This window comes from Polypterus senegalus, chromosome 2 (assembly GCF_016835505.1).
Source record: "Polypterus senegalus isolate Bchr_013 chromosome 2, ASM1683550v1, whole genome shotgun sequence".
NCBI classification, from domain to species: Eukaryota; Metazoa; Chordata; class Cladistia; order Polypteriformes; family Polypteridae; genus Polypterus; species Polypterus senegalus.
In genome coordinates this window covers 127947848-127973795 of record NC_053155.1, presented here as the reverse complement: position 1 = coordinate 127973795, position 25948 = coordinate 127947848, and the positions used below count along the sequence as shown (strand labels likewise).

Sequence of the window (25948 nt, the reverse complement as noted above, 5' to 3'; positions counted from 1 at the left end):
AACTAGGGGATGGATGTTGTAAAACATTACATGCCAAAAATCCATGAGTTAACTTTTGGCTATTTCAGCAGTTGTGTTTTTCGCAATTGATTAATGATTCTAAATTCACCCTGAACAGTCTCTGCGTTCGATTGGCATTCCATCCAGAATCGGTTCCTGCCTTGAGCCGGGCGCTGCCAGAGCTGGCCCCAATCCGACGCGACCACGCATTGGATTCGTAGGTTTAAAAAATGATCCGTTAAATTTGTGTATAAGAGGTAATTGCTTATTTCTTGTGTGTGCCCCTTTTTTTATAAGCGCATCCCGGTCCTCCTCTAAGGTGCCGCGGCTACGTCACGGGGTTTCATGCGTCGACTTGGCCCTGAGCGCTCTGAGCTGTTAGGTTTACGCGGCAGTGCTGATTTAAACCGAGTGTGGAGCGCACTAATGTTAGGTACGCGGAGTACGGACTCGTGGAAAAAAGGGAAACACAAGTCGGGGGTAGTAGTGATGGGAGCAAAGGGTGAGTGTTCGGCTCGCTGGGAAAGTAAGAAATAAAAACTAAAAAAATAGTCGTTAATAACGGTTTTGTCATATGGCGGAGAACATAACATTTTTCAAATGTTTTGTTGTTAATACATGAACCGACGGGCAGTGCTGGAGTCTTAATTTTCGGGGTAAGAAAGACCTTTGTCTGGAAAGAGTGTTTAAAAAAATAAACACTAACTACGTTTATTTAACACAGCTTAACAAAACTGTAACGTGCGATATATGGAACTTAATTAGTCCCGTGGGGAAGATGTTCGGCTTTTTACAGAGATTTTATTCGTATAATTCATGTTAAAAAAAAAAATCGCTTCAAAAAGCTAGTAAAAGCGTACTAATTGGATTAGCTTGCCAGTTATGTGAGCCAACATGAAAATTAAAGCTTTTCTCGATTGCTAACATGTACAAGTGTTTTAAGGTCCAGGTCCTCGTACTTAACACGATTTTTAAGGGACGCGTATCTGTCATTTTTTTACATTCTAAAATACACCAAATGGGATTATTTTTTATACGTAATTTCAGGTTTCACTGATGTTACCAAAACCGCGTTTCCATACGTAATTATTTAGTTACTTTCTCTTCCGTGGTGACTCAGATCTCCACATCTCATTGTGGAATTAACCGATGATTGAAAGAAGGTCGTAGTAGCCATGTAAAGTTTTGTTTCCTGTCTATCTATAAAAGTAATCATATACTAATTTGTATTAAGTGGAAACGCAACTTAATTATAGTAATGGCACTTTGGCAAAATTTTGCTTCAGGGCACTACTTCCTCGCAAATCCTAATTTCGAAATAAAGTCCCCATCTGAGATTCTCCCCGTTGTGGTTTTTGGCCACCTGACATCGCACAGAGGTTCACATGCGGGTTTAATAAAGGCTGGATAGACGTTGAAAATAATTTGATTGCAGGCTCATAAGACCTGCAGGTTAAGTTAATAACCGTTGTTATATTGTCCCTAAGATCAGGGGCTCTCAATCTCAGTCCTGGGGACCCTCAGTGGCTGCAGGTTTTTGTTCCGACTAACATTTGTTTTTGATTGGCCTACAAGCCTAATGAAGTGATCAGTTATTACCCAGGCTCTGTGTTAGGGAGTCAATGTAAAAATTTACAAAGCCAAGTTTGGTAAAATTTAAATAAATTGTACTAATCAGCTACATGGGAATTTTTTTTTTTACTTTTTAACAATGTTTTCATCCTGACTTTCATTGTCCTTTTTCCAGGTTTTCTTGTTATTTAATCCAATATTTACTAATTGGCAGCTGTGACGCCAAAGTAGTTGCAGCCTTTCACTATTCAGTGTTGCTTTCCCAAGTGTCTGCTCTGGTTTCTTTTTAATTGAAGCAAAATACACAGGAAAAGGTCAATATATATAGAATAAAAATGAGTTAAGCATTTAAAAATAGAAGCACATGTAAATATTTTATAAACATAAAATTATTGTGCTTTTCTGAATGTAGTCTAAGAGAAGAGAAAAACAGACCAGCTATTTAAATGAGATCAATTCTCACCACTGATTATTGAGTGAGTATTGTTGGAACAAATGCCTGTGGCCACAGAGGGTCCCCAGGACTGAGTTTGAGAACCCCTGCCCTAGTAAGAGAGTGACTGAGTGTGTGGGTCGAGTGTGTGTGTGCACGTAGTGGGCTGGCATCCTACTGTATCTAGGGATTTTTCCTGCCTGACTCCAAAGGCTAGCTTGAATAAACTTCATCTGCCCTGTGACCTCTTGCTCTGCACAAATGGGTTAAGAAAATGGATGTATGGATAGATGGTTCACAAACTGTATAAATTACAGAATAAGCCTCAAGTTATTGGTTGACTAACTGCGAATCACTGCAGATTTATAATGGACGTAGCCAGCAAGACAGGTGATATATTTATTCATCATATCTTCCAAAACATGAATCTATATTTCATACTTTCTAGCGTGGCCACTGGTGTATAGGTCATGTCATGCCCCAACATTTCAATCAACGGCAGTGAGTATGTCATTCAGAGTATTTGTGGCATTGTGATTACTTTGCTTCAGTGGTCATTGGATTGAAAATTCTTGAACTAATCTCTTTTTGATGCAGCACACAGTAGCAAAAAACAGTGAAAAATAATACATACGAGTTGAATTCAATAACTTTTAATCTGTGGGTTAAGTGGTCTACTTGTACTGCTGAACGGTTTCATGGTTCGTCAGCATTGTTTATCAACTTCCCTGCCTCATCACACCATCTTTTGAATAGTTAAGGGAGGTCATGATATCCTTTTAAATTTAACAGGTTGTAAGATACTCGAGTACAAAAAAGTTTTATACGTGCTGAACATTGCTTTTGCTTTGATTCACGAAAGTTGGATCACATTAGTATATCCCCTCCAGAGCTGTCAGGCCCATATGACTCACTGAATTTCACGCTGCAGTTTAGCAGCATAATTGGAAAGTTGCATATTTTTGGATGTACTTGTGGTGGATCAGTCAGGTTTAGTCACGTAACAATAACCCAATATTTTCCCTGCATTTTATTTTAATGTTTAAATAGCTAATGCATTTGTATATTTCAGCAATAGGCATCATAACCATTTAAAGTATGTGCTAATTGTTAGGATGACTGTTTTTTTGTCTTTTCTAAAGATCATCTGTTGACTGAGACTATATAATCCACTTATAGAGCCATGGGAAGCTGAAGTAGTAACAGGCACAAGGTAGGAGTCCATGCCATGGATGTGCTAAAATCAATCCCACACTTACAATCACTTAGTATGTTGCCATGTAACTTAACTTAATCTTTGGGAGTGTAATTAGTGATTAGGAAATATTTTAAGCCAGTCTTCTCCATTCATAAAAATGCATATAAAAGTTCATTAAACACATTCTCTGTAGTTATTTAAACCATTTAATGACTTCAGTTCAACCAAAATGAAAATATTACACTAATTAGTGTTTGGTGTGTTTCCAAGTTCTAATTTTAGTTTTTCATTGGGGTTTTTGAATAATTTTGGGCACCTACTGAGCACATCCTCTGCTGTGTACCTCCTTGCTCAAGGTCTGGTTGTCTTGCTCCTTTTTTGAGTATTATGTCTTTATGGCAGTCTTACTTCATTCCTTTCTCTGGCTTTCTATTTTATTGATTAAATGCTGTAGAAATTACCTGTGGTTTTACTCGCACTTTAGCATGTTTAATACAAGGCTGTTGGTTTCACTGCCAGGTTACACGATTATGAAGAACAATATTACATGCAAAGCGATTTTGCTGAGTTTTGGTCATGCCAAGTATAAAGATACATAGACACTGCACTTATGACTTAACCACTTTGTGCTTTGGCCCTGAGCAAGTATGGCAAAAGTACACTTGGAACTGCCACTCTGTTGAGGAGTCCACATCCCAGCTCTTTGTGTATTTATTTATTGTCGAAGTATTTTTAGACAGTTTTCTTAGCTTTAGTTGAATGGTACAATTCTTATTCATGGTATTTCGCACTGTCTATTGACATGGCCAAAGAAGCTCGCTTTACCATTTTGTGTTTTTTTTTTTTGTTTTTTTGTTTTTTTAAAAAGTTTTAGCTGGCAACAATTTTAAGTATAATAGGATTTTCAGCATCATTGTTGCCTAGAATAGGTTTGCTCCTACAACTTGCATAACAGGATGCTCATTCCAGTTCACAAACGATAGCATGAAATTCCATTGTGTGCTGGAGGAGTCGGCATTATAGGATGTTATTCAAAAGTTGTAGTATAGGATATTGTTTTAACATTTAACTCGTAGACAATAACTTTTTCTTATGCAGGAAGTGGAATGTCACGTTTTGTGCTGCAAGTTATTGTTGTGTTGACCTGTCCTAAGATGTGCTTGCTAGGTTTACTGACAAGTTTACTGTCCTTGTATAGGGGTATGGTGAGTGTACCTTGCATTGGTCTGGTCCCCTGTCCACTGCAGGTTCCTACATTATGGCCAGTGCTGCCAGGATAGGCTCTGGCCTATTGTACCTCTGAACTGGATTAAGCAGGGTTGAGAATGTTACATATTTTCAAAATAGGTTAAGGTATATTTGGCTGAACAATCTTGAGTAAGTGAACATAAAATTGATTTGGACTTGGGTAAACCAGTTAAAATTGTTGCATAAACTATTAATTGCAACTCTGCAATTCAATAAATCAATGCTTAGTCCATTTTAAAAAAAAAAAAAGCCTAAGGATGTGGTGGCATATGATTTAATACTATGCTAAAAATACATGGCTTCAATATTTGTGGTGAGTTGTAGAGGATGAAGTTAGCTATATATTGATTTATTTTCACTCCCAGTCTTGATTGGCTGATGCATATCAGTTAATTGTCTTAAAAATGTATCAAATTTTTACATACATACAAAACTAAAGATTGCGTTCATCTCGGGTAGAAACGAACATTAAAAAGGAAAGGAAGATGTTGCCTAAATTAATCTTCCCACATTAATCTTTTGCACATATCTTATGAAGTAATGTGATTTTTGTTTTCTTTTTAAATACTGCTAATCTGAACTTTTCATTAGTAACATTTTGGGTAATATAGCCTTCAGGAAGTTTCACCCAGACTTTATCAATGGTGTGGTTTCAAGGTGCAGTGATTGTTACTACTCACACACAGCTTGAGGCTGTTTGCTGTCTTTCTGAAGTTGTTCTCTTCTGGAGACTCCAGCTGTGTGTAGGCCTAATATGAGTGAACAGGGGTGTTCTGCAGTAGACTGGCTACCCATTCACTATTGGTTCCTAAAGCTTAATCTTATAGGGTTTGAGGACATGGCTCCCTTTACCAGTTTTTAGCATAATTCAACGGCAAAATACAAACAAGTAATTAGTGATGGCAGGATAATAGCTAATGCATATGAAAGTGTTTCCTGCTTACCTCCAAGCCAGTCAGTCATCTGTAACTCAGTTGAAACTAGTTAGGTCATCAAACAGGCTGAGCTGATCTTGGGCTAATTTATACTAGACCATGATATGGGTTATTTTGCATTAAATGCACATGTTAAAAACGGACTCTCTTGATTGTGCTGAAAATTCGTTTTGCCCAGTAGAGAAATTAAACATTTTGGTGGCAGATTGAATAACATGACTGTCTCAAATCTGTTTAATCCAGTTTAGGGTTAGTGGGGTTGATTTGGCCCAGAAACTAGAGGGCAGTTGTACTGCTTCAGAATCAAAGCAGGAACTAAACCTGGATGGGCCACTGGTCCATTTCAGGTCTCCCTTCTGCACTCATCCATACTCGCATGGGGACTAAATTATAAAGCAGTATGAATTGAATGTTTGAGTTAATAATGTCCAGCATTTTACTTGTATACCTGTATATATGTTTTTTTCTTACCACAATCTAACTCATCACCCTCCTTTTCTTAAAAGCAGCTATTTGAGCCCTGGTTGTTTGCAATAGAAGATGAGGAAAGAAATTGCAGCTGTGATTTTCTTCCTTGCAAGGATTATAAGAAAAAATGACAGATTAAATAATGAAGAGCTGGAAATGTTTACTGAAAATCTTTCAAAGTTCCTTCAAGAGAAGTACAAAGGGCATTGGTATCCTGAAAACCCAAGTAAAGGACAAGCATACAGGTAAGATCTTGATGTTGACATTTTGAAAAATAGAATTCTAACCTTGGTTGTCTTCTGTGCAGGGAAACATTTTGTAAATATTTAGTTTGGTCTGTTCAGTTGTCATTATGTTTCTATTTTTTTCACAGTACTTGTACCATAGAAGCATTTTAAGTTGAACGCATTTTGAAAGCTGTTGGCTATTTTTAGATTTCTTATTGTCTCGGCTGGATGTATTTTTGTAGATGCTTTTCATGTGAGTTTTATCCGAGGCACAATGGTTTACAATTGACTAAAAGCTCACAGGAAAAGGGAACACAGTATAAAAATAAGTTAGATTAGTCTTTGCTTCCATCACAGGACACTTCCCTTTACTGTACATAGTGTGTGTAATGGCACATTTTAACTTTCAGATGCACCGGATAATCTTTGAAAATAGCCCCACTGAATTTTTTTTTCATTTTTGTGCTATCATTATTATTTCTTTAGATTTAAAAGTAGAGGAGAATGATGTATTTTAATGCATTTATGAATTGTTAGTAGTTTGGAAAAACTTTGATTTGCCTAGTCTCCGGATTTGGAGTCTTACACTGCAAAATATGTTTTACTTTTTGTAGGTAGACCACAGGTAAGATGCTGATGACTGAGAAATATAGCGTCTTCTGACTGTGTTACTTAATAATGTAACCAATACATTAACCCATTTTATTACATGTGCAGTACACAGCAGACCTAACACGTATACATAATTACAAAAATATTAGGACTGAATTGCTTTATCATTTGTTGACTTTAAAATACCTTGCCAACGTCGACTGAACCTTTCATCATTCTTTCTTCAGACAGCTGTCAAACTCAACCTTATGCTCTTGTTTGGTGTAGTTTTTCATCCTACTGCTGTATAAAAACTTCCCGTATTCTGTCCTTCACTATGTCTCTGATCAACTGCCGTAAGGAAATGCCTTGTTCATCTTGCAGATCTCCAACTGACTTGGAGTCTGTGGATCTCTGTCCTTCATATGACTCTGCTGACACTGACCTATCTGCAACATCGGGGTTCTATGTTCTGGACCAAAGAAGGCAGCTAAGCAGCCCTGCTGGCCTGACATGAAATTGTCTCCATTTGAAGAGGTGGCACTTTAAGACTGGGCAGGACCTAGAAAGCACAAAATTAAACACATTTTTTCATGGGTGAAATTGAAATGCATTCCATCCCCCTTGTTTGGCATGTCATCATGCCACCTCATTTCACCTTGGGTCAGTCATCTCTTCATGTTTGAGTGATATGCAGTCTTCTCAATGTTTCGGTGACCTCAACCACTATAGAAGTGGCATCTACACTCGTACCAGTGAGGCCAAGATAAGGAGGAAGGTGGGTTTGTGGCCACAATTGCTATTTAAAAGTTCCTATTAATAATAAGCCATACCTGCAGATCAAATGTAGGAATCATTTCAGTATGTATCACAATACCTGCTTAAATATGGATGACGCAGTGCATATAATTTAAACATTTTAATCCAAGTTAAGGTACATATGAGGGCAATAATAGGCCTCAAATCTTTAAATCAGTGTGTTCATAACCTAGATTTAATAATAGAAATTTAAAGATAAGGTAGAAGCCATTTTTAGAGCAGAATGATTGATTGACACTTTTGACCTGAAACATATGCATTAGTTTATCTTTCAAAATCTGAGTATACACCAATCGGCCTCACATTAACACCACCCGCCTAATATGTTGGTCCCCCTCATGCTGCCAAAAACAGCTGTAAATTGTTGAATCATGTGAAGGTGATATTTGGCACCAAGATGTTAGGAGCAGATCTTTCAAGTCCTTTAAGTTGTTAGGTGGGTCCTTCATGGATCGTACCTATTTTTACAACTCATTCCCCAGATGCCTAGTCAGAATTTGAAGGCCAAGTCAACACATTGAACTCTGTCATTTTCCTGAAACCATTGCTGAAAATTTTTATAAAAGTGTGGCAGGATGCATTACCCTCCTGAAAGAGGCCACTGCCATCAGGGAATACTGTTGTCCTGAAGGAGTGTATGTGGTCCACAGCAATCTTTAGGCAGGTGGTAAATGTCAAAGTAACATCCACATGAACGCCTGGACCCAAGGTTTCCCAGCAAAACATTACCCAGAACATCACACTGCCTCTCTGTCAGCTTTCCTTCTTCCCATCACCTTCTCAGGTAAATGACACACATGCACCTTTTTAGTCTACATGTTCTTAAAGAAAATGTCATTCCTCAGACCAGGCCACCTTCTTCCATTGTTCCATGGTCCAGTTCTGACACTCGCATGCTCTTTTTTAGGCTGTATTAGCAGTGGACAGGCGTCCGCATGGTTTGCATCTGCATGGCTGCATTTACAGCAAGCTGCTAATCACTGTGTTTTCTGACACCTTTTCCTCATGGCCAGCATTAAGTTTTTCCAGAGATATTTTTTTGCTAGTTTAGCTCTTCTGTGGGATCAAACCAGATGGGCTAACCTTCGCTCCCCATGTGGATCAGTGTGCCTTGATCATCCATCATGCTTTCACCAGTTCACCGGTTGTCATTCCTTGGACCACTTTTGTTAGGCGCTAACTATTGTATACCAGGAACATCCCACAAGACCTACCGTTTTGAAAATGTGCTGAGCCAGCTGTCTAGCCATAACAATTTGGCCCTTGCTTATTGGTCCTCCTTTCAGCATATCACCTTCAGGAACAGACTGTTGACTTGCTGGCAACTATAATCCACCCCTACTGCACGGTCCCCTTGTAACATGATGATCAATGTTATTCAGTTCACCTGTCAATAGTTTTAATATTGTGTCTGATTGGTGTATAATACCACATAGATCAACACCGAGTTAGTAATTGCAAAAAAAAAAACAGTTTGTAAGATTGATTAGTATGGTATATTACATGCAAACTTCTTGTCAAGTTGTTGAATGTGTTGAGATAGCAACACCTGTCAGTAGTAGATTGAATTTCCAAATTAGGATCATAGTGCTGCCAGCAACAAACTTGTGGTAAGCGAAACTGATATTTGTATATGTAGAGGGGGAGGTAAGTTACTTTTATTATGCCTTTGATCTAATCTATTTATGCAGTACTTTTTTGATGTTTGTTCAGTCAGCTTTTTTTTTTTTTTTTAAACAAAATTACTTCAGTAAAATGTGACTTAACCTTAAGCTACAGGGGTACAGATTTCAAATGAATCAGGGACCCATAAGTTTGTCATTCCAAAGAAAACAGTTAAATCTTCATGTACATATGACAAATTGGTGTATACTCCTGCTGTAGTAAGTCATATGAAATTGATGTGAAAGTTGAGATTAAATATTGCTCGGATTACCTCAACTGATTTATAAAAGGGAGAAGTGAGTTTAGATTGTCAGCCCTCGACAATAGTAGCATAATTTTACCAGTTTTTCAATTGGTAAGTTATTGAAAAAACATTTAAAAGAAAATGCGTATACTTATGATTTAGAAACTAATAGAAATTTTTTCCAAAAGCAACAATCCACACACAAACGGCATTGTATCTTCCCCTTCTCTTTTAGCCAGAATAATTCAGCCTGACCCACAGAAACTTGTTCTAAAACTTGCTAGTAAAAAAAAAAAAAAATTGGAAGCCAGTCTGATGAAACAGTGCAGGTGTATGCTTATTAAGTAATTCCTGAGGAACCAGATTTATTACTTTGAGTAAAAAGTGACTGCTTTTCCCAAAGTTTGTTGTGCTCTGATCTCAAACAGAGATGCGGCAACCCTTTCATCATTCATTTATATTGGATAGTAAGTATTGGGGCTGTCACATCAAATGTCACTGTTTAAATACTATTTGAATTTATTTAAAAAAGGAATTGAAGTCACAACATCTAATGTTTGTTTTACATTGTTATTTCAGACTGGCTATGCAAAGCAGCAGTATTTTGCAGATCTGGTTTAGCACACATTTTTTTACAATCTGCCTTTTTGTAATCTTGAATGATCAGTTTCTTCTCTTCATCAGTAAAAATGAGTCCCACCCCTTCTCAGCAAAGTTCCCCACTGTCTACAAGGCTTTTTGCATACATTAGAAAGGCAGTAATAGATATTTTAGCTACTTCAAGCAGTACACAATGTCACAATTCATTTTCATATTACATGGCTGCTGGGTTGACACAATGCCTAAAACAATGAGGCATACTTAAAATGATTACAATTTTGTTGCATCTGTAAAGGGTGAAAAGTATGCTGGTTTAATCCGGTCTGTTCTTCATTGACTGGTGGCTCCATTTGCAGTACTCCGCCTGCGTAGAATAGCATAATCTGTCTACATTGTGCTAGCTGGATTTTTTTTTTTTTTTTTTAAAAGCTAACCACATCCTACACTGCTTTCTCTGTATAGTTTTTAATTTATAGTGTCTTTGGTTGTACAGAATTTAAGTGTTTTTTTTTTTTTTTAATATCTGCTAAATATATTTGAGAACTATACATTTAAATATCATATTCAGGTACTTTTGTGAAAGAACTGTAACGGGGGGGGGGGTGAAATATTCTAGGCAGTAATGCACATATTTCTTTGTGACCATGTCACTTAGTTATTACTGCAAAAAGTGTTTTCAGACACCCCTTACGTTTGAAGGATGCAACTTTATCATAGGTGCATCATGCTTTGCAGATGTACTGCCATTTTAAAAAAAGGAAAAATATAAATTAGTAATTTTAGTTTGCATGGCTCGTAAGGATCTAAGCTCCTTTTCATGGCTGATTTTATGGGTTACTGTCCTAACAAGTTGTTAATGCTCATTCAGCCGTCAGTTCTACTGTAGACTGAAGACAAGGTGGCTGTTGCAGATGATTGTTGTTTATAGAGCACACCTGAGCAGTATTTTGAAGGCTGTTGCATTTAAGTAACAATTGCTTAAATATTGCTGTCATTTTCCTGGTAACTTTTGATCTTGATGTTGCTGCTGTTACCATCATAATATATAAAGTAAGCATGTACAAACATGTATCATCTAGTATTGTTAACATAGGTTTGAGTATATTTGAATATTCATTTGAATATTCAAATCTATTTTTTTGCACAGTTTGACAGTCCTAGTAAGTATATACTGTATATAAAATAACCTTTCATGGGGCCCAAATGTTAACTCTGGTATAAAGTAATATTACAAGAAAGTAAAGTTCAGTTCTTACCAGGTAACATATGCCTTATCGGTGTTTCTTGGGGAAGTGCAATGATTATGTATGTATAACTACACCTGCCTGTACTGGATGCAAAATTCACATTAACATGTACAACAGAGGGATGGAACCATGTATTTCACAATAGGTGCCTGGATAAATATGAAAGTTCAATGTTTTCAAAACAAGGGCACACAATCAATGTAAAGTGGTATGGCAAATAGACTAGAAAAAAAGCAATATTTCTTTCTACAAATCATAGTAAATACTTTCCTTATAAGATGGAAAAATGGGCCTGCAGTACCACTAAACCTAGCTGCATCACAAAAAGCAATAGAAGACATAGGTATCGCTAATTTAAGTCTTAAAAATTATTTTGGGTTTTAAATTTGAAGTTAATGGTTGGTTGAGTGTTTTTTGTATAAAATGGAAGAACAAGCTGTTAATCACAAGAAAGATTAGATTAGTGGTGCTTTAATAAAAGTAAGGCTTATATAAACATTGGTGCAAAACTTGAATTTTGGTGACGGTATTCCCTCTGTTTAGTGTCCTGCATTGTTTAAGGCAGGGGTGCCCAACTCCAGTCCTGGAGGGCCGCAGTGGCTGTAAGTTTTCATTCTAACCCTTTTCTTAATCCGTGACCTGTTTTTGCTGCTAATTAACTTCTTTTGAATTCATTTTATTTGACTTACTCTTGGAGACTCAGACCTCTCAATTGTTTCTTTTTCCTTAATTAGCAGCCAAACAATAATGAGATCCAAAATGAGCCTAAACAACTGGTGTCCTTCATATAATATCTGAAAATAAACAAAGATGAAGGTCTCAGGAATGCTGATCTGCTCTTAGAAAAGAGAAAATCCAAAATTTCAGAAATGATTGCTATTGCACAATGAGAGCAGCAACAAGCCATGGAATTAAAGAGCGGCTTTAATTAACGACAGGACACTGCGCCTAATTAATCACCTGGTTGGAGTTTGAGGCCCTGACTTACTTGGTCTTCTGTTGGCTCCCTCACTTTACATTTCACTTCTGTTTTGGTGCCATTTAAGGAAAGAAATGAAGCAATTTAGAGGAATCATGAAGAAATTCAGGGAAATAAATCTTAAACAAGTAAGTTAAAAGAAGTTTATTAGCAGCACTAATTAAGAAAAGGGCTAGAATGAAAACCTGCAGCCACTGCGGCCCACCAGGACTGGAGTTGGGCACCCCTGGTTTAAGGTATTAAAACTTTAAAAATTCCTTTTTATGTTCAAGACAAAAAGACTTTTACAGTATAATGTAACTAGGGCAGATTTTAATTTTTTTCTTTTTTTTTTTTTTTTTTGTGCCAATAATCACCAGTTTCATCTGTCACTCAGCATTTCAGAAAAGGAGTGGAAGGCATCCATGCACAGAATACACTCAGGCTCCATATGTGGAAAGCATCCAGTCATTCTTCTTAAAATCTTTTATTGAGAGCACTTACCTCATTTAAAATTGTCCAAAACGTTTCCAGGGCAAGATGCAACCTATGAATGTTGTAATAGAGATCCAGCCTCACTGGGCCACATGTTTTGGGTGTGTACTAAATGAACATAATTCTGGACCAAAATCTTTGCATGCCTATCAGACATCCTTGGTGTCACAACCACTCCTAACCCATTAACAGCTGTGTTTGGTATACTCCCAGGTCTTGGAGGACAAAAAAATTAATTTTCTTTACTGCACTACTAGCACATAGACTTGTCTCGCTCAACTGGAAGAATCCCACTCCACCACTCTTAAGTTAGTGGGCAACTGATGATTTATACTACTTGAAATGAGGAAAAAATGAAATTCTCACTTAGAGGATCTATTAAACTTTTTAAAAATATGGCAGGATCTAATCAATAACATTTTAGAGTAAGCTTCAATTTCAGGGAAAAGGATACCCTTCTTTTTTTTTTCTCTCCTTTTATAGAGTAGCTTTGGTTGCTGGCTCCTCTTTCTCTTGGGTGGGGGTCAAATTTTATTTGTTAAATTTGATGTGACTGTATAGAATGTTTATCTGTTTCTAATTAAAATCAATCAAAAACTGCTTATTCTATATATTTCTTTTTTTTTTTTTACTTTTGCTCTAAGTTCCTTTATAACCAGCCATATAGAAGCCTTATGTTTTAAACTAAAATGGTATTTTTGCTGCAGATCACAAGTGTTGCCTGATTTATTTTATTTTTTTAATTAATAAAATAAAATTCTGCATGCCCGAGGTTTGTTTCCTGCCTTGTGCCCGGTGTTGGCTGGGATTGGCTCCAGCAGACCCCTGTGACACTGTAGTTAGGATATAGCGGGTTGGATGGATGGATGGATACCTATTGTTTAGTGTCCATAAACAAATACTAAAATAAATCAAACCATTGAAGTATATTGTACATGTCAAACATGCACACAAAAGTATTATTGATTTAATACATATGGCATAAAAGGAAATACAATTTATTGTCTTAGTTACAAGCCACAATTCTAATAAAATAATACAAAAGACATTTATCAAGAGGATACAAAGCTTAAGTTTACGTGTAAAATGCACAAATTTGGCTTTTAAGCTAACGAGCCTGTTAAGCAGTGAGGGCAAATTCTTCTTTTTCTTTTTCAAATTAAAAATATGAGCTTCTGTACTAAGCACAGGTTCACTCACTCTACACTTAGAAAATGAGTATCTGTTTTTAATTAAAGGATAAAATGAAAATGTCTCTTGTTCCTCTCCATGCACAGGACAACTCCTCAGATTTTCTTTTCTCACTTCAATATTCCACTTTCTTTAATATAAAGGCCAATATTTAAAATCACACTAATACTTTAATATACAGGTTATACAGGAGCTTAGTGCAAAACAAATTTTATTTAAAGGGATGGTGTCTGACAGTCAGTTAGTGTGACACATAGGTTAAGGCTTTTGTCTTCAAACCCTGAGCTTGTGGGTTCAAGTCCCGCTACTGTCACTTTGTGACCATGAGAAAGTCACTTCATCTACCTGTGCTCCAATTGGAAAAACAAAATATAACAAATTATACCTTTTAGATATTGTAAGTTGCTTTGCAAAAAGCATCAGCCAAATCAAAGTAAGTGAAAATTGATAAAGAAGAAGAAAAATTTGAATTGGAAAATTCTGATAACATGAAATTGGTGACTAGTATCAGGCTTAAAAAAATGTGATTGTAGCATTCTCTACTAGCTTATGTGTGTGATGCACTGAATCAGTACTGGCTAGGCAATTGAATAATGTCTGTATAAGTTAAATTGCATACGAGTCCTTATTTCATTACTTTGGTTAAATGCTTTCTATGTAGAAATGGTCTCCGGGCACTTGTAAGCATGAGAATGGTAGTCATATCCGCCATCTATTTAGTTTTCCTTCTCTCTTTTAAAATAGTTAAGATTTATGAACAAATGATTTACAGTACATTAGAATTATGAATACTAATGTATTTCCAACAGTCATCCTTAATTTTCACTTCCTGCTAATACGGCAGATATCGGTCATCAAGCCCATGCCTGTAGGCACCCATCTTAAAAATGTACATACCTAAAACTTGCTCATATAAAATTAGTTTTGTGCTTGCATGGATTCAGACAGTATCAGTCATGACTGTATATTATTCTGTTTTTTTAATTTTGAAATTAATATTTTTATTATCTTGAAGTGAATGTTGAATCTGTGCTTTTTTTATGTAAGTATTCTTTTTAGAAACAATAAAAATACCATCTGGTTTCTTTTTCTCATACAGGTGCATCAGAGTGAACAAGACTCAGGGAGTCGACCCAGTGCTACAGAGGGCATGTGAGGACAGTAAGATTTTATACAGTGATCTTGGATTGCCAAAGGAGCTGACTTTATGGATTGATCCATGTGAAGTGTGTTGTAGGTAGGTTTTGTTTTTAAACTTGTTTTAAAAATGTGGAATATTTTATCAAAATGAGAAAATGAAATTATTGGAAATATTATTCTCTTTTATTCCAGTAAGTAAAGAGCCCAAATCTTTGTATGGTTCTTGTAGAATGCAAGTTGCAGGGTCAGTTGCAATTTTTCTTGTCATTTTGGTAAACAAACTCCGTGTTTCCTGTGTTGACTTTTATTTTTATGGTTGTACTTTTCAATCTAGTTTGTTTGGAAAATGCATAAAGTTAATGCTGTATTGTTTGCTTCAAAGTTCAATAAATGATTTAAATTTTGTGCCTTACAGGTGAAATATTATGAAATTAAAGTAAGGTGGTTTAGGCAAATGTTTTCAAGGTAGACATCCTTTACTATTCTCAATTTATGCTGTTTGTTTTGTGTCTATTGATCAGTAATCAAGAATATCTATTGCCCATGTGAAATTCTAGAGGAAGGTGTATTCAGTTGTCTTCATTTGTGGAAATCTGCTTTTACAGACACTTAACTAAAGCCATCATCACGTTGGTTTCTAGTCAGATTGGGTGTCAATCTGGAGGACTTCAGTTGATGTCCCCTCCTGGGAAAGTCAGGTTACACGACTAGAAATTGCAGGGTATGACTAATTAGGTGACTCGTGGCAGCCGTTCAACCCAGTGTTATAGTTGTAAAATATCACAAGCTTGCCCCATTTTTCTGACCGTCAATAACATGCTGCTGGAAAGAGCTAGCGTTGTACGAATGCTTTTCAATGGGGGTGTCAGACCAAATGACTGGAGGTCATAGGAGCACACCGCTGTTGCCCTGAACTTGCTAAGATTTTGTAAATTAAGTCTCTGACAGAAAATTGCTGGGAAAAAAATCATAATTTGACTGTCTAGAAAGACTTTCAAGAGGTTACAGAGCACAATAGACAGATTATAAATTCTCTAATTCAACTGTATGTTAACTGGTAATGTATCATAAAATATAAAAGCAAAAATTTAAATTGGCAAGGAGCAGTATGATGTGTTTTTTTTCCCCTCTTATTAAAGTGTTCAAGAGGTGCCTCCTACAGTCTGCTTGTGTCAGTCGCAGTACTCTCATTCCCTTTTAACCACAGCAGTGTGAGGAACAATTCAGTGTACTCTTGCTGTTTTTTACTAATTCTAGCATGCTTTGGATTGAAAAATGATTAGACAATCTGCAATTTTTGTGTCTCACACTAATGCAAATGGGCAAGAGAAAAAGGCCTGTGGTTTATCAGGCACTTGGTTACAAACAAAGGAGCCACCCCTATCTGTATTCACAAATTAATCAGCATAAATATACTGACCTTAAGCTGACAAAACAAACAATTTCAAAACATTCGATAACTTTTTTTTTTTTCCCCTTCCTGTGACATATATGAGGGGGAAACTAGGCTTGTCACCTGTGCTGCTGGTATCAAATAATAAAGATAAGAACAGACTTGAGGCTGGCTGCAACCATTTTTTCATTTTCCATTGCTGTCATTACTGTGCAATTAATGAGTCTGTAAATATGTCACCATCTTGCTCTTTAGTCCATCGTGATAATGAACAGTTATATGCCTGTATATGAGTATTAATTTTCTTTTTGTAGGTATGGAGAAAAGAACCATGCATTTACTCTTGCGACTTTCTCAAATGTTGATGACCGTGAAGACAGCCAAGTGAATAGCCCAAAGAGTGCTTCAAGTGTAAATAAAATTACATCTGATTACCATTCATGTTCTTCATCTGATGAAGAGAACTCTAATAATGACTCCAGGCTCCTGTCTCAATGCACCTATGTCAGTCCTCAGTATTACCAGGTATTTTTTTTACACCTTCTCCATAACGATGGAGGTTAAATGTATCTGAATCATGTATTTCAGTATTCGGTTATGTAAAAATCTAACTCTGTGCTTAGGGAAAAGATTAATGAATGAACAGATGCATAGTGTATGGTAGAATGTTTTATTTATTCATCTTGCTTTTCACTCCAGTTTTCCTGGTAATAGCATGCTGATGCCAAAATGGACCGACTAGCTATACTATCCCTATCTTCGGTTCCTTCCCTGGACTTCTCAATCATTTAACAGGCCTTGTGTGCCTTAGTAATCCTGAGAGCTCTTTTGGCAGGTCCACACAATGACATACATAAAAATGGGACTTCTATAGACGGGTCCTAAACAAATCTGGAATGTCACAATACCAGAATTGTTGTATTTGACACCAAAACCAGTAAACTTTCACAATATTTAAACCATGATACAGCAAAAACTAATCCTTTTCAACAGCATTTTATTAAATGTACAGTACCTCCATTATTCAAGTGAATAAAGTTGCGCCTTTTTCTGCAAAATAAAATGTACAGTATATACTAACAGTAACAGCAGCTTTCATATAGCAGTATATCCATCAAGTGTAAACTAGTATTGGGATTCATAAATATCAAAATAGAGTATAGGGCTTGAACTTTAATGTGTGATGGGGATGATTCCCCCAGTTTATAAAATTCTCCACATTTTTTTCTTGGAATTTCAACATATGGGTTTAAATGATTTTATCATCATGGACTACCTGATTTATCTTACCATTTGTACATTTCAAATTATTTCTGACATTTTCTCTGTTAACTGAAAAATACTAGTAAGTAATTACAGAAATAACGATTCAATTTATTATTATATATGTACTGTTGAATTGAATTCCAAGATAATTCAGGCTAGTTTGATTGAAACTAAATCTTGAAAGCCATTTTTGTAATTTTTTTTTTAAATCTTGTTTTTTTTTTTAATTTTTTTATTTTAAGTATGCTAGAATAGTAAATGATGCTGCTGTATGAATAAAATTTTGTATCATTAGCTGGTTAGAAAACTTACTGAAGAGTAATTAGTGAATGAGTCAATTGATTGTTTCCAAATATCACAAAATCCTGGTGTGTTTTAATTTTCCAAATCTGTCTTTTTTTTTTATGAAAACATTTGTAAAAACTTGTTTTAGAACTCTTGAAAAACACCCTTTGTTGTTCATTTTCAAAGTATCTTATATTACTGATTAGACTTTGCTGTTGCTTAGCCAGAATTGGAATTCAGAATTAGAATATTGACTATGCTGACATACCCAGAGTGTAAGTGATAAACACACCTTTCAAGCAAGTTATCTGTTGTTTGACTGTGTTCAACACATTAGTATGCTCATTAGTTTGCCTTCAAAAATGAAACATGGCACAAATTTAGCTTTTGCATATTTGTATTTAGCAATGGCCTATGCTGTTTTGCCTGTCTTGGTAGCTGACATTATCTCCGTGCCTTGTAACTTTTATTTTGGTATTAACAAATGGAGAAGCTGATTTTATTGCCATTGTTGACAAATAGCCACAAAGTCTGAATATTTGCCTTGATTTTTACTTGCTACAGCTGTTAGTATGCCAGGATGCAGTTTCCTCCCACTCCCCATAGTCCTATGAATAACAGTGGATGCATACAAGGTTTTCCCCTTACATCCTGAACTGAAAAGATGCAATCGGAGAATGAATGTGATACCTGTCTGTCTTTTTAGGGAATGTGTAGAAGACTAGTTAAGTGATTATCATTTCATCTCCTCTTAGAAGTGTATCACACTACAAGTTAGTTTTATAACTTGTCTGATCAATCTCATCAGTGTGCTTTCAAATCATACACAAATCCGTTTCTGAACCAACTCCATAATGGGATAAAGGTTTTGTTTTTTTTTTTTTTTTTTTTTAAATAATAGTACAATTCTTGTAATTGCCCACTGAAATGATCCTTCCTTGAAACCAAAGCATTTCCAGACATGACTTCTGCTGTTTTCCTTTGTGTGTTGATAATGTACTGTCATCACCACAGAGATCCTTTTTCATAAGTCATTTTTGTACTTGGCATTCATTCTTGTGTACAGTACCACCTTTTACTCCCTACTACTGATACTGTGAAAAGGCTAGTGCCTCTGTTTTCAATATTTTGGTACGGACTTGGTAGTGAAGTAATATTGATTCTTGTGTCATCTCTAATTGGGACCTTGCCCAGAATAGAACTCGCTCTTATTTATAGGCCTTGAATGGTGCCTAGTGAGTTCCTTATTGCTTGGTAACTGATGTGGTCAGGTTGGACTCGGAGAAATCTGTGAATGTTGCAATCAAGTTCCAGCCTCATTGGACCATATGTTTTGGGCCTGCACCAAATTAATTTTGGACCAAAATCTCTAAATGTCTACCACATACAGCCTCAGTATCAAGATCCCTCCTAATCCATCAACAGCTGTGTTTCGTGTACTTCCAGATGGGCTTAAAGTGGAGGAGGACAAAGTGTAATTGCCTTTACTTCACTATTGGCAAATGGACTACTCTAGCTCAATTTGAAGAATCCTAACTTGCCTCTTTTACGTCAATGGGTAACTGATGGTATACATTATTTGAAATCGGAAAAAATAATTCTCACTTAGAGGATCTATGCAAAACCTTTTTTAAAACCTGGCAGGATCTAATTAACAACATTTTAGAATAAGCATTTAAATTGAGAAAGCAGATTCTCTTCCATTTTCTATCTATCTATTGTCCTAGCTCTTTCTCATGGGTGGGGGTTGATTTGACTTGAACTTTGTTCTGTAAAATTTGACTTGCTTGTATGGAATGTTATTTACTTTTAATAAATTCAATAAAATGCTATAAGAGCCACCATGCTGGTCATGCTGGCTTGACTGACCCAGGTATACCAGATGTTTTAATGAACCCTGCTTTTATGAAAAGCTGTAGTTAATCTTGGTCTTGAATACTGGTTGTGGTTTTTGCTAACAAAAAAGTACAGCTGTGCCTGAAGTACAGTACCTAACATGTTTGTTAACTAGCAGACAATTAACAGTCTGGTTTAGTTATTGACTACATTGTAATTTGTACATTTGCCAGTAGAACAACTTGAGTTACTCTTGGAAAAATGCCAACAGCTTGAGATACCAGAAATGCTTTTTTTTTCCCCCTGTTGATTCCAGTTTTTCTTATGTTTATTGAAAATTAGCAGGTAGTGGACATAGGCTATAAATAAGTACCTGGCTACTTAATTTGAATATTTTTAGCTATACATGTGACACCACTTTGGATACAATGAATGAATATGGGAAGGACCAGTCTATTACTAGAGCGAATTTGTAGGTGTCTGTGTTTCTGGTATTAACAGGTGGCAAGAAAAATGGACTCTGGACAGTATTTAAATATTTCTGTATTTGGAAAGATCTTTAAATTAGAATTTCAGATGAGGAAAGGTTAGGTACTGTGTGTTTGACAAGAAGGAAAAGCTTCTGTAAAAATGTTACTGCACTGTGGCTAATTCTGAAGCAGCAGAAGGTGTCCTAAACTACTCCTTGCAGAACATCATTTTGCCAGTAGATGGGGACTGTGAGCCGCCTTTAACATTCTTACAATGTGTGTAAGAAGGCAGTGTGGATATTAATGAAAAAACTTTAATGTACATAACTGGAAGGCTTCCATTATACTGTGTGAGCCATAAAATCAGATAGTAAAGGGTATAATGGCTGTGTTTTTAACTTCGTCCTAAAAATTAACCACACTTCACTTCGCTTCACTTGCCAACCCCTGTGTTTTGGTTAATCGGATATACAATTTTAATTTTTTTTTTTCCATTGAAAGTGTTTCAATTTCATTATTTGCACTTTTACTTTAAAGCTTCATTAAAAACAATATTTTTTGGAGACACATTGTGATAATGCAACGTATAATTGCCCATGAGTGAATATTGTTTCTGTTTCTTTAATAAAATAATCCGACTTTGTCTAATGTTTGTCCCTGTGATTTGATTGTCATAGCAAAAGCTGTGCTCACAGTAAACTCTAAACATTTTAATACGAATGGCATATCATCTCCTTTGGTGTGTAAAGTTATTCGCGGAGTATATACATTACCTTTCTTTTTGCCTGTTAAAATTTGCATCGCTTCTCCATGATCATAAATATACACCTGACCGAATTGTGTATTCTTTGAAATTCAACTTGTCGTTGCTTTAACTGGACCTCAGATTCTCCTAGCGTATGGTCTATTATTGTGTAAATCCACGTTTTGTGCATAAGAATGATGCGAATGCGAAAAGACTTTGTTGTCTACTCTTTGTCTTATTTCTGACCTCGATTTGTCTTGCTCCTTTTCCAATTACACTTGGTTCTGATGATTAATCACCTTTTTGTTTTGCGGTAATGCAATCTTTTCTATCTTTTCTTTGATACTGTAGCGACTGACATGATAAAGTGTCACAAAAGTTTTACTTGAACGATCGCGGACTTCGTAATCCCAAACACAACTTTCTAGCACCCTCTCCAATCCCTCATCCCCCACGTCTCGCCCCTTTCCCGCATCTATCAGTACCCTGCTATCAGTTTTGCATGCTGTACTCTGCCCACCCTCAATCGGACCGAATAGTCACTTAAAACCAAAAAGGCCGCAGCCTGGCTGAGGCGCTGCAATACTTTTGATTTTTTACTGGTTTCTTAATCTCTTATCTGCCTTTTTTTCTCTTAAACGCCTTTGGGTGTCTATTCTCTGTATTGTCCTTCTACGCTTTATATGTGTTGAGAGCACGTGATCTGTGTGAACTACATGCTTTTACATGACTGACTGTTTTTTGATGGATGTGCTCTTATATCTGTTGTAAGTAGGGCGTGTCTTGCAAGAATCTCATGTTCCACGTCCCCGCGAGATGCTCCTGGGACAGTCTCTTGGCACCAAGTCTCATGTTTATGGTCCCCGCAAGACCCTCCATGGCAAGTCTTTTGTCTCGCAGGTCTTTTAAATGTCTTTCGAGAACTTCCCAGAAGATGATGTATCGTCGCCTTGGTTTTGCTTTCCAGGATTTAATTTTATAATCGAGAGATATAAACTTTTGTGGCTGGGTGTGGTACCCAGCTGGGACGACGCCCAAGAGGACGAGAGGAGGGCTTGCGCCTCCTCCAGCCCATGAGGGGGTTACTGCCCTGGTGGCTTTGGGGACCACGGGAACGGAGCTTGGAAGCTCAACACTATAGGGGCCCATGATCCCCGCCAGAGTAGCGCCTCAATGCCTGAGGAGCCCTGACCCTCCACACTTACGAAGACCAGGGATACCTGGAGTGCTTCTGGGTGTGCAGCTGGTACTTCCGCCACACTGGGGAGTGCTGGCAGAAGATTATCGTGAGGCACCTGGAGCACATCCGGATGATTTATAAAAGGGGCCGCCTCCCCATTCAGTGGCTTGAGTAGGGAACTTCTGCGTTCTTCCGCTACATAAATCCCGGTCAGCGTGAAAAGTAACGCTCGTGTGCGCATCTTCTGTCCCGCCCCAACTCCTCCCAGAATTATGCATCTTTGAATATGCAAATCAATATAAATTGCCCTTAAGCTCAGCCTTCTGTGAAAAGACAATGGGAAAACCATGGGGGAGAATATAAGAATTTCAGCAAATACCAAGTGGAGGCAAAGGAAAAACCATACTATTAGTTTATTTAAACCGTGGTATAATCAACAAAAGGAAGTTGATCGAGTGACATAGTGTGTTGGAGAAAAGTCTCACAGTGCCAGAAATAAAAAAAAGTTGTCAGTTATCAAAGTCGCCGTGAAAAGGCAAGTCGTAGCCCACTGTCTGAGTGTCTTATGAAAGCTTATTAGGGTACAGAAAAAAAAAAAAAGGCACACAGTGGGGGGGAAAAAAGCTCGAAATGACAACTTTAATCTCAATTTCCACTTTAATCATGTAGCTTATTTTGTCATTAAAGTAGAACATCATAAACTTCATCTTAAAATCGTTTAATTAACCAGTTTCTTAAATCGCATCGTAATTAAAGTAGCACGTTAAATGCTTTGTTTTGTATGTGATCTTCTATGTGCTCTGTGTGTGTGAATCACTACTTGCTTCTTAAACCGGTTCTCTTCCTCCGACTGGACACAGAATCCATTACATTCGTGATATTACAGCTCCCTGAATAACTAAAATACTGAGATGTATACGTGATCTCATTTTCATGATGATAGGAGTTAAAGCACATTATTAAACATGGGTTTCACGGTGCAATGATTTTGAGCGATTGTGTTCAATTATTCTATTCTTCGCGCCAGTCCCAGTGAAGAATATAGATTATTTAAATGAAGTTAAAGTTTTATCTGTATAATATAATCCTATTTTGCTGCATTTCATCTTAAAAATGATATCTTCATCATATGTAAATACGCGCTTTATAAAGTGGCTCAGGTTGTGTGATAATATAACTGTGATGCAAGTTTACAGTGGGGTGATTGTACTTATAAGTACAAACAGTTCTACAAGGAGCAATTGATTAAGTGCGTTTAAAGTTCTTGGGATGAAATTGTTTCTGAACCACGATGTCTGTATAGGAAAGGCTTTGAAACATTTTCCCGTGGCTGAGACAGTATGTGCTTGATACTGTATACCGATAATTTTCTTTCTGATCAGCTGCTGCTGTGATTCCCCACTCAGATACAGTGATATAAATACTCCGAGTGGTGCAGTGAGAGTAATATGGAAAAAAGATGATCTGCTATGGCAACTCCTAACGGGAGCAGCTGAAAGACGGTGCAGTGAGAGTAACAATGCTAAAGCAGTTATGGTATTTCGAATACTATGGCTATTCCCTGGACCATTATAAAGTAATCCCTCCTCGATCGCGGGGGTTGCATTCCAGAACCACCCGCGATAGATGAAAATCCGTGAAGTAGAAACCATATGTTTGTATGGTTATTTTTATATATTTTAAGCCCTTCTAAACTCTCCCACACTGTTAACATTATTAGAGCCCTCTAGACATGAAATAACACCCTTTAGTCAAAAGTTTAAACTGTGCTCCATGACAAGACAAAGATGACAGTTCTTTCTCACAATTAAAAGAATGCAAATATATCTTCTCTTCAAAGGAGTGCGCGCATCAGGAGCAGAGAATTTCAGAGAGAGAGAGAGCGCGCTTGCTAAGAAAAGCAAACAATCAAAAAAACAATACGTGCTTTTAAGTATGCCGAAGCACCGCGATAAAGCGCCATTTTTTAGAGGAGTGTCCGTATCCTCTAGGCAAACAGCCCCTCTGCTCACACCCCCTCCGTCAGGCAGAGAGAGTGAGAGATGGAGAAAAGCAAACAATCAAGCACCGCGCGGGAAGCATATCGTACATCATTGAGGAGTTTTAGTTAATATGTAATATGCTCTGATTGGGTAGCTTCTAAGCCATGCGCCAATAGCGTCCCTTGTATGAAATCAACTGGGCAAACAAGCTGAGGAAGCATGTCCATAAATTAAAAGACACATTGTCCGCAGAAATCCGCAAAACAGCGAAAAATCCGTGATTATATATTTAGATATGCTTACATTTAAAATCGAGTGAATCCGTGAAAGTCAAAGCGCGATATAGCGAGGGATTACTGTATTGTTACAAGTTAATTGCAATCAGATGCAGTACACTAATAAACAATAAAGCCGTGTCGGGGAATAAGAGTAACCACACAGGAACAGTAGCACTGCTTTGATGCTGGGTGCCGCCAGTCTGGAAAACCGAGCGGAGAACTTGCGTAAAACAAGGAATGAGGTACCGTGGAAAAGTGCGTGGCTTTACGCCAAGTGTAGGTTTTATACATCGCGATTTGAACGTGGAAAAGTTCTTACGCAACATTTCTGTGCGTACGCACCATTTATACATGAGGCCCCAGGTCTGTATAAAGTAGTGTTTCAACAGCTGGGTTGCATTAACAGTTTACCGCAGGTTGCTATCATTGGTTTCTGAATGAGTTGCGGGTTGCTATTGTTGATGAACGAGTGGTCACCTATGCGACTAGCAGTGTTGAGTGATATGAAAACCAACCTTAAATGGACCTCTGAATTTCAGAAAACCTGTGAAATATTAATCATAATGAAAGATTTTTTTCACTATGACTGGTTTTGTAAATTTTTGGAACATCATTACCCTATTGTTTTCCTTTGGCACTCAGCCGTATGGACAAATTGTGCCTTTCCTAATCCAGTCTATTCAGTTGACTTGACCATAGGTGGATTCCAAATAATATGACCACGCATCTCAACAATAATCAATGGAATTGTAAAATCTGGCTCCAGCACATTCATGTCAGAGCAGAAGGTCTAAATACTTTATATCAATGTAATATTTAGGTTCAGCCTAAGATTTCACACCACAGCAGCTGGTTTACTTACATGACCGGGTGTAGATCGGAGTATTACATGAATAGGTCTGATCACAATCTGATATTTGGTGGTTTCTTACAAGCATGTCTCCAGACCTAAACCCTATTGAGCATCTGTGGGGCATCCTGAAACGGAAGGTGGAGGAGCGCACGGTGTCTAACATCCACCAGTTCCGTGATGTCGTCATGGAGGAATGGAAGAGGATTCCAGTGGCAACCTGTGAATCTCTAGTGAACTCCATGCCGAAGAGAGTTAAGGCAGTGCTAGAAAATAATGGTGGCCACACAAAATATTGACACTTTGGGCACAATTTGGACATTTTTTACTTAGGAGTGTACTCAATTTTATTCCCAGCGGTTTAGACATTAATGGCTGTGGGCGGAGTTATTTTGAGGGGACAGCAAATTTACACTGTTATACAAGCTGTACACTGATTACTTTACATTGTATCAAAGTGTCATATCTTCAGTGTTGTCCCATGAAAAGATATAATAAAACTAGCCAAAATGCGGCGTACCATACGGCGCATAATCAGGCCGGTTTTTTTAATGATTTTTAAGCACAGGGTGAAAAGTAACATTTGAAAAATCGGTAATGTAATAAATCAGCAAGAAAAGCAACATTGTTAC

General features: G+C 37.1%; 1 protein-coding gene across 8 annotated transcripts in view; it reads left to right on the top strand.

Moving 5' to 3' along the window:
• Nucleotides 1-311: 311 nt before the first annotated feature.
• btg3 (B-cell translocation gene 3) overlaps nt 312-25948 on the top strand; it is a 44026-nt gene continuing 18389 nt past the window's right edge. Inside the window, exons 1-5 of one of the 8 annotated variants that reach the window (XM_039744564.1) lie at nt 312-433; nt 3148-3218; nt 5896-6099; nt 14991-15128; nt 16739-16949. In XM_039744564.1, the coding sequence (XP_039600498.1) occupies nt 5927-6099; nt 14991-15128; nt 16739-16949 (522 nt within the window). In that variant the 5' untranslated portion in view covers nt 312-433; nt 3148-3218; nt 5896-5926. Of the gene's footprint in view, nt 503-2379; nt 2396-3147; nt 3219-5892; nt 6100-14990; nt 15129-16738; nt 16950-25948 lie in introns of those variants that run through there. The other 7 variants (XM_039744565.1, XM_039744560.1, XM_039744561.1 and 4 more) reach the window with 7 other exon arrangements.